We start from the raw sequence: 9,897 nt of genomic DNA, 5'->3' as shown, positions 1-9,897 counted from the left end.
TGGAAATGAACCTCACAGAGTCAGCATTCCCCCTTCCTGCCTCTCTGCAGCTGTAGAAATATTAATATAGATTGTTTTCCCTCCTAGTCCCTTCTGCATAGAACTTCTGCTGTTTTGGCCTACTAGAATAATAGAGTGATTTCAGCAATTCATCAGGGACATAATTATCATTGAACCATTGGCAACCTGGCAATTTTTGTTTATATATGTGATCAACATCTTTCTCTATTTTGGGTGACATAATAAGTGATTATGTTAACTGATAGGTCCCTGGGGTTTATTGATTACGTTCACTTTCATACCTCAACAAATCATTTTGGCTGAGAACAAAAATATGGGATGAGGCCAAATAAGTTAAATTAGATATTTACAAGACTTAGTTGTGGTAAATGAGAACATTGGTCCCGGTAGTTACTGTGGATGGTGGCAGGTTCTGCAGGAAGGAATTGGTGTGCATCTTAGCATGCTTCACCCAGGTTGGGCAAAATCTAATATTGGGGAGTTGAATGGAGCACGCGTTCCTTGGGTTGATGATCGGTCATTGATTTTATGGGTTATTGTTGGATCAAGCACACTTCCAATCTTTTTTTTTTTTAATAATTACTGTATTTTAGGGGAGGATCCTATACCTGCTTAAATCATATTTTTCCATTATTCCATGGGAAAATTCTGTGCCCACTCCCATCAAAAGAAGTCTAAACGTAAGGCTAGAGGTCCATCCATCGATCCATCCATCGATCCATCGATCCATCGATCCATCGATCCATCGATCCATCGATCCATCGATCCATCGATCCATCCATCGATCCATCGATCCATCCATCGATCCATCGATCCATCGATCCATCGATCCATCCATCCATCCATCCATCCATCCATCCATCCATCCATCCATCCATCTATCTATCTATCTATCTATCTATCTATCCATCTCAAAGCCACTGTCCTGGATGAAACCCAGAGCATCCAGGAGTACATCACTAAGATGGCACCCAAAGATGAGATGCTGAGAGAATGCCTGAGGCAGCAGCAGACCTGGGAGGAAGTTCAAGCAAAGGAAGTGCCACGGCAAGGCAAGACCCTGCATGGGATGTAGCATTGAGATATAACTGAGATGGTTGACACTGGGAAATCCTACCAGTGGGTGGAAAAGCCTAGACTAAAAGACAGCACTGAGCAACTGATCACAGCAGCACAGGAACAGGCACTAAGCACCAGATTCATAGAAGCAGGGGTCTACCACACTAGATAGGACCCAAGGTGCAGACCGTGCAGAGTGGCCTCAGGGACAGTCCAACGTAAAGTGCCAAGGTGCAAGATGCAGGCAGGAACAGCATACACTGAACGACACAACCAAATAGCTGGCATTGTATATAGGAACATCTGCACAGTGTACAGGCTAGATCCTCCCAAGTCCAGATGGGAGATTCTACAGAAGTGTGTGGAGAATAACAGGGCTAAGATTCTGTGGGACTTCCAGAACCAGACGGGCAGGCAGGTACTAACCAATCAATGAGACCCCGTGGTAGTAGACAAGGACCAGAAAATTGCAGTGGTGATAGATGTAGCAGTGCCAACCCTCAAACTCCCAGGCCTCTGGTAGAGGACCCAAAGTTAAGCAAGTCACATACCACCCCTAGGGGTGAGAGGAGATTTTCATATTTATATTCTTCCCTGGGTATTTTCCTCTTGGTGGTCCTTCCTTGTATAAGAGAGGGGTGAATATTTTTTCTTACAATTCGGATCAAATTTAATCCTTGCTTTTCATGCCAAATGCCACACTTCTAATATCTAACTAATTCAAATCAATCTATATAATGGTCATTGGCCAGCATATACCTCTAAGGAAGGATGAGGCAGAAGGAAGAATGCAATTCATTTCATTTCACTAAATTTTACATTTCATTTCACTAAATTGTCAGTATTATTAAAACCTGATACTAGTTTACAGTGAAAATAAAATGATGGATACAGAGTGAGAGGTTAATACCCAGTTTTGGCCCAGCCACAGATGGGTGGTTGGTTTTACCTGGAGCGAGTAGCTAAAGATCACACAAAGCTGTTGGAAACAAGAATTCAACTTTATTTCTGCACAGAAGTAAAGACTCACATGGGTGACTCAAGTCACAAAACAAGCAAAAGTTTTGTTTAGTCACACAACCTTTATACATTCTTGAAACAAAGAAGTACAAAATCATTGGAAGGAAGTAATTTATTGAAGCCCTTGGGTGGATATTTTTGCTATATCAGAAAAAATAAAACCAGGTTATGACTTGGTTTTTGCACATCTGCTTTCTAAGAGTTAACTGCTTGTTAACACTTGCATGAAGCTAGCTGATAAGAAGGGGCGGGGGAGGCAATCATCTACATTCCTAAGCAGAAGGGAGCCTAATGAGAAACCAGAGCCTCCAATTAACCTGTTTCTGCTTCCTCTCCAGTGACAAGCGAAAGTTAGCAAGCGAAGATAAATTCAAGGCTACCTAAAAATCTTCCCCTCCCCGCATCACCCACATAAACACTTTTTATAAATACAGTTGTATGTACAGGTTTCAGAAACACTATAACGTTCAAATTTCAGACCCCTAACCAATCCAAAATGGATACCCCATGATAACGTGTTATATACATCTCCATAAAATGTTAATTAGATTTTTACTAAATTTATCCAGTGATAAATGAACGGAAAGTATATAAAACATGAAAGTGGCAGGTGCTAACATTGGCCACCCTTTCAGTCAATATACCAAATTCTCTAACAGTAACCAAGAAAGCCAGATTCTCCAAGTCTTTTTAACTTAGTGTGTTGAGAGGTAGAAAGAGTTAGGTTAAAGAATCATGGGAAATGATTGAAAATGCAGCAATATGAGCAATTTTTATGGAATGGGTATCCATAACAAATCTAAATAATCATCATCATAATCCTCCATAAATAATCCTTTGACAGAAATAACAACTGTTATATCTTTCTTGTGTCAGGTTCAGCCCGGCTCAGTGCACACCAGTCGAGCTAGCCACCATTTCACCCAGCTAAGTTCAAGCGTCCCTGGTAAGCTTCCTTGCCTCAGGCACAGGCGATTGAAAGAGGAAGCGCTAACCACAAAGTTAGCTGCCAGCAGGTGGCAGCAATCAGCCCATGGCAAGGATTCAATTACCTTTTAACCAGTGGGACATCCCCCAGCTAGGGGCAAGCAGCCAACAATAGCAACAAAGAGACCTGCAGTTCAAGCCATGATCAGCTGCCCATCAAGCAGAATCATTAGTTAGCCTCACGGGACCTGCCTCGCGAGCAACACAGCCAAGAAACAAAGGACCCTGACTGAACCTGCCATCGGACTGAGGGGGGAGAGGCGGGGGCGAGAGGCAGGCAGGAGCGGTCTTAGGTGGGACTGGCGAAGCATGGGAATGGGGAACCTAAAAAACGCTATGAAATCTGTGCCAAGACAATCCTGGCTTTGTTTGTAACCACCTGCATTACACCCGAGTAAACTTCTTTAACTGAACCTGTGTTTTGCAAGAGTTTCATTCGGCGCTGAATGTGAAAACTCTTACATTCTGTGGTCAGCAAAGGACCTTCCTATTCTTTTTTGTCAGAGTGAAAAAAATCACATGTTGTACAAATTCCTCTTTATTAGTTGTTCCCTGTCGTTTAGCTCAGGCCTGAAAACAATGATGTAGCATTTTGGCAAAAAGATGCTTCCCACTAATGCAGCGCTGGAGGACAGGATGGAGAAGACCTCCACAGCTACCATGGCTTTTCCTCTCGTGCTCAGATAGGCTGGAAAAAAGGAGACCCACACGCTGCAGAAGGCCAACATGCTGAAGGTGATGAACTTGGCTTCATTAAAGCTGTCAGGTAATTTACGGGCAAGAAAGGCCACAGTAAAGCTGGCAAAGGCCAAGATCCCCATGTAGCCCAAGACATAGTAGAAGAAGGAGGCTGACCCCTCATTGCATTGTAAAATCATTTCTTTGGTTTCTGAGTGCATGTCCAACTCTGGGAATGGGGGAGATGTTGACAACCAAAGTGCACAAATACATACTTGGACGAGAGAGCAGGAAAGGACAATAGAGAAGGCCAATCTTTTCCCCACCCATTTCCTCATTGGAGATCCTGGTTTCGTGGCCATGAAAGCAACCACCACCGTGATGGTTTTGGCCAGGACACTAGAAATGGCCACTGAGAAGGTGATACCAAAAGTGGATTGTCGGAGAAGGCAGGTCACTTGGCCAGGTTGGCTGAGGAAGAGCAATGAGGAGAGGAAACAGAGCAGAAGAGAGACAAGGAGGGTGTAGGTGAGGGCCCTGTTGTTGGCTTTAACAATGGGAGTATCCCTGTGCTTAATAAAAGTTCCAAGTACCCAAGATGTCAAGAAGAAGAGACAAAGAGCAGATGAAGCTAAACCAATCCCTAATGTTTCTTCAATAGTGAGAAAGACCACTGTTTTCAGGATACATCCTTTCTTTTCCTTATTTGGATAATGATCTTCTGAACATTCAAAACAATCATCCATATCTGGAAGAAAAGTCAAGGAATGTGTCATCTATGAATTCCACATTTTGGAAAATTACTTTCTAGGTGGGTGCCAGCTGTTATTCATTCTGAGTTCTCTCCACTGTTTTCCAGTTTGATCATTTTGATATGAAAATACAGTTTTTCCTTAATGGTATCATTTAGGATTGGCATAAAGAAAGTACAATGTGAAAGGAAATTATTCCTTGAAATTCAGCCATTTCTAAAATATTCAAATGTATTACACTATAGACAATTTGGACTTTTCCCATTTTTCCAAAACTTGGAGAGAAAAACTGTGATGATGGATATAAGACTTTAGTAACTGAAGCAGAAGTATGGACTCTGAGGTGCAAACCAAGATAATTCATTTGCAGTCTCTGTTTAACACTTTTGTCCAGAGTGGGTAAACTGAGGAAAGATCAGTATTTTTATTTTGAAAAGAAGGGGGGGTCAAAGAAGCAAAAATAATCACTTAATTTTACTGTCAAGATAAGTGTATATTAGTATAAAATCTCTAATTTATTCTAACTTTTATTAGGTTTCTGTGTTCTATGTGGAAAACATTAGTTGATTCTACAAACATCCACCTTATGTCCCTTTCATTGTAGAATATTTGATCCATTCACAAATCTTCCGTTTTTCTACTGAAGCTTCTTTTCTTTCACATACTTTCAGGTTTTCATGGAAAATAAGTCCCAGAAAGCGGCAGATAAAGGGCCAAAATTTCTGCATTTATTCAGAGCTAAACTGACTTGAGAGATTGTTTTTTTGAGTATTACACTATCACTGGTAAAAAATGTCATTGTTGATTTAAATTTTAATTAGAACTTCAAATTGATTATTCTTAATTTTAGCGATCTTTAAACAGGATATTAGAGTTCTTCAAATCATACTTTAATTTGGTCAGAAAAGAAAGAGAAGGAAAGCTAAAAAAACTTTTTTTTTGTATTGTGCCAATGCACATTGGCTCAAAGGATATGTAAAACACAAAATATTTTGCCCTTGTCTTTTTCCTGGACAGTTTTTCTTTAATTCCCAGCCTACTCTACAAATATTAACTGGTTGGAAATCTCCCATTCAAATACTAATTAGGTGAGATATTCCTTTGCTGGACTTATGATTAGTAAGTTGTGATCACATGTTATAAAGATAGCATCATAAGGTAGGAGAAAATAAAATACAGTTATTTTTTAAAAAATGCTTAGTATATCCTGAGTTTACAAAAAATCATGATATTTTGTTCACTGAGTGAACAATCTTAGGGAAAGAATACCTAATACAAATGAGGTTGAAAATCTAAAAAATAAATAAAAAGATGTAGCTCATGCGATGATAAAGATCTATGACTCTATGTGTATATATTTTGTGCCTGTAAAGGAAACACTTCCTGCAGGAATCCTATGGATAAACATTCTGTCCTGAACAACAGCTTGTGATCCACAGGTATAGAATTGAATATTCACCCTGAAGAACAAGTACAATTACTAATTACATGCATCCTAAAATAGCGTATTGCAGTTTGCTTAAGCCTGTAGAATGAAAAATTGGTTGAATGTCTCACCTACCATTTTGATTTGAGATCTTCGCTTCTGGGCATGGAAGACAGTCATAGCAGCAGAATTCTTTTCCTTCAGCCCCTTTCTTCCAGGATCCAGGGGAACAATAGTCATTACACAGAGAAAGTGGAAGGACCTGGTCATAAACATGAAAGATTTTGCAAAGGGAGATTTTTAAAACAGTTTCTAATTGTTCTCCTTAATGGGGGCAAAGAATTCCTCACTTACCAAAGAGATAATGAATTTTATCTAGTTGGATTTATACTATACCTTAAAAAGATATTGAGATAACAATGGTATGTAAAGGGGCCTGCTTGAAGAAGGGCAGGGTGCATAATAAATGTGCATTATCAGAATGTTATGGAAACAATGCAAATCCTGTGATTTCATATGGAACTTTAAACAAGGCTTTTAAACTGTAATGTCATTTTGTCAATTTGGCAGGTGCTTGATCATAGACAACATTTGTACAAAATATGCCATTTTTTTTCTTTCAAAAAGTGATATTAGATTTCTAAAGAGAAAATGTTCAATATGGTTTAACAGACAAAGACATCTTTATGGGTTCATAAGGGATCAAGAGATAGTCCGTTCAACGAGCCCATACCTGGTTAAAAGCTGGGTGCCACACAATCAAACCTTCATCAATGAATAATTCTTTCCCTTTTGGAGCACTGGGATCTAACTTTCCAACTCTAACTCTCTGAAAGGATCTGTTTGGAAAAGTGATCAAGTTGATGAGGTCAAATCCACCTGTTGCTTCCCGTTTCTCATTCAGGTACACTCTCTCTCCAGCTGAATTGTTAAAAGAAATGCCTTGGAGAAGTGGATGGAGCTACTTGAAAGAGAATGAAAGAGAGTGGAAGTTGAAAGGAAAATAATGGGAAATGGACCAGTATATTTATGTTTTGTTCATTCATTTTTCCCATTCCTGTAACAAATATCGAACAATGCCCCCTAAAAATTGATCATATATATTGCATGGAGGTGTAAAGGTCTATTCTATTATTAATTTGATGATTTCCAGGAAAGATAAGAAACAACAGGAATCAACAAAAGCAAAATAAAAACAAGCTGCTGAAATGATTTATCTTCCTTCAATTATGATTTGGGTTCACCATTAAAAAAAAAAAATTAAATCTAGACCGTACATGATCTTATCCTCAACTGTTCCTTGTTACTTGGTATAAGGCTATATCAGAGCTTGAGACCTGACAAATTAACTTAAGTCAGCTTTCAGAATCTGACACTCAAGCGTTGATAGATAGATAGATAGATAGATAGATAGATAGATAGATAGATAGATAGATAGATAGATAGATAGATATGAGAGAGGGAGAGAGAGAGGGGTGGAAGGAGGGAGGTGATAGATATTCTTTCAAAAACAGGGTTGTATGAAAGCATTGAGGCCACAGCTGAAAGGACCACCTGTCAGTCCATTCCTCTTGAACTCTGAAAAAGGCTTCTCAACCCTGAAATATTCATGAGTGAAGCAGAAGTATCTTGGTGAGATGGTCATGGATGGAGAGGTCAATGGAAAGCAATGTAAGTGATCATGTAAATTGATACTTCAATTTAACCATCTTTTACTGTGTAAGCCATGATGTTTTCCTAAATAAATCATACTGACATCTAAACCATGATTCATATCATTGCTTCTCAAAGTTCATACTTACCTTTATTCCCTTGGCAGAAAATATTGGTGCAAACTATAGTTCTACACCAAACTGCTCATGGAAATAAAAGAAATGTCTAATGCATTTAATACCTGCCAAGGCTGCAGATCTGGAAAGTCAGTTTCTTTACCCATCTTCACTTTTTTCTTATGGAACCCCAGCATGAGTAGAGCATGCAAAGCGTGAGCCACAGCATAAACAGCATTGTAGACACTGTAACTTTGGCCAGTCATTTCCATTTCAAACACAGGCCCAGGAAGATCCTCCAGCTTGTTCTCCCCAGTGCACTGCCTACTGGGCATTTCTTGTAACTCTGGTTTTGGAAAAGAACAATCAAATAATTGTTCCCAAACATCCTGACGAAACCCATTTCTGGAGCCTGAATAAGGCTTTATGGTCCCAAAAAATTCCTTGAACCCAGCAACAGCTCTTGAATGAACAGTAAAGGAAATAGCCCCATGGAACATCTTGAGGTCCCATGTGATTTGAAGGCCTGTTACTATGAAATCAATCTGGGAAGTCATGATCCACACTTTTCTGAATAATGAAATTTGCTTGTTTTCAGGATCTGCTAAAAATGTGACAGCTCTGAGCCACATGATTGTCCCTGAATCTCCATAGACAAGAAATGTATTTGCTTTGCTATTCATCAGATTAATAGAAATTCTTGAGACGGTGTCATAAAGTTCTGTGTAGTCTTCCAGGTGGATTAGTTTTGAAAGTCTTTGTATAAACGATGAGCAGATTCCATTCTGTGAAAGGAAGGGCTGCATTTTCTGTAAGAAATGTTCTCCATTGTTGTTATCAACAACAAAAATCCCAATCCATGTCCACCTGAAATGATGAAGCAGTTGGATAATCCCAATGTACTGATGGTCCTCATTGGGGACCATGAAATAAAGTGATGATAGTTTATTCTTCTGAAATTCCTCTTGGTCTGATGAGCCATATGTCAACTAAAAGGAAGTGGAGTATTATTCTCTTGAGTTGTTAGACCAAATCTGATTTCTTCTGATCTAGTTTTCATGTAAAATATTTATAAGGAAGGACATTTTTCCTGGAATTCTTTCAAAATATTAATATAGAATGGAATTTATTTGAATTATTTCAAACAAAAATAATAGTTAAATTGTTTTAATATGAGCAGGGAACATTAAATTCACATCTTCCATCAGTTATGGAATGTCCATGGATACTCTGGGACATTGATTTCTATGATTGGCATGGTAGCTTCAATATCCAATACTCAATAACTATGCCATAACAACAAGGTACAATTTTGTTTCTCCTCCACCCCTGCATACTTACTTGTGGAATCTTGTAGAAACCTACAGTTTCAGCTATATGGGATGATGTATCTGAACCTAATCCTCCAATGATGGCCATGAGATTTTTCTGAATATCACATTTGTAGTTGGGGACAAATGTCTTGGATTTGAAGAGAAGATCCAGAGTGCTGCGATAGGTCATCCTTGGGTTGTAGTAGCTGTCATAGATGTGGAACCCGAGAGTGACATTAGGTAAGATCTGGCAGTTCATGTTGATCTCCTGCACAGCAAATACCAACGCAAGGATGTGCTGGTAGAATTTTGGGATCACTCTGTAAATAGATTAAGCACATCCTTTAAGAAAATATTTTTCCAAATTCTTCCAGTGCAGTCATTTTCTGTAACGGACTAACAGAAACTTTTGTTTCGGTTTAAAGTATTAAATAATTTTGTAATCACTCCAAATATAATTTGCACATAGTATTTTCCTTTATATTTTTCTAGAAAGTTACTCATCACAGGGCATATTATGTTAGTTTGTGAAGTTTGAACTGCAGTGTTCATTTTAAACTAGACTGGGATGGCAGCAAGCATTCTGTTTCCTCTTTCCTCTTTTGATTTCGATTTCTAGGGACTTCACTGAATTTGAAAGAATTTCAGAATTAGGGTGAGATTCTCTCTAGCCCCATACATTTTGCTCCTCTCCATCTTTTCAGTTCTGAAGGAACATCCCATGAGTATTCCTCATTCTAAGCTCCTCAGAGTCAACCTCTGTGATTTGTGTCCAGCATTAGCTGCAACAGTTAGTAATGTTAAAGCACTTTATCACAATGATTCCATATCTGTTTCATAAAAGTAGAATGCCAATAGATTTAGCTAAATGT

General features: G+C 38.8%; 1 protein-coding gene across 1 annotated transcript; it reads right to left on the bottom strand.

The window, feature by feature from the left end:
* Window positions 1-3,602: 3,602 nt before the first annotated feature.
* LOC148215395 (vomeronasal type-2 receptor 26-like) lies at window positions 3,603-9,338 on the bottom strand. Its single transcript, XM_088143665.1, has 5 exons — window positions 9,054-9,338; window positions 7,838-8,701; window positions 6,677-6,904; window positions 6,079-6,205; window positions 3,603-4,513 (listed from the first exon to the last, which is right to left on the bottom strand). The coding sequence occupies exons 1-5, from the start codon at window positions 9,282-9,284 to the stop codon at window positions 3,603-3,605; spliced, it is 2,361 nt and encodes a 786-aa protein (XP_087999791.1). The 5' UTR covers window positions 9,285-9,338.
* Window positions 9,339-9,897: the final 559 nt, after the last annotated feature.

Source organism: Python bivittatus, unplaced genomic scaffold (genome assembly GCF_059951505.1).
Source record: "Python bivittatus isolate LINGU-HERP-01145 unplaced genomic scaffold, Pbiv_v1 ctg000360_np1212, whole genome shotgun sequence".
NCBI lineage: Eukaryota > Metazoa > Chordata > Lepidosauria > Squamata > Pythonidae > Python > Python bivittatus.
Note: the sequence above shows the minus strand (reverse complement) of the source record. Positions and strands in the feature narration are given on the sequence as shown.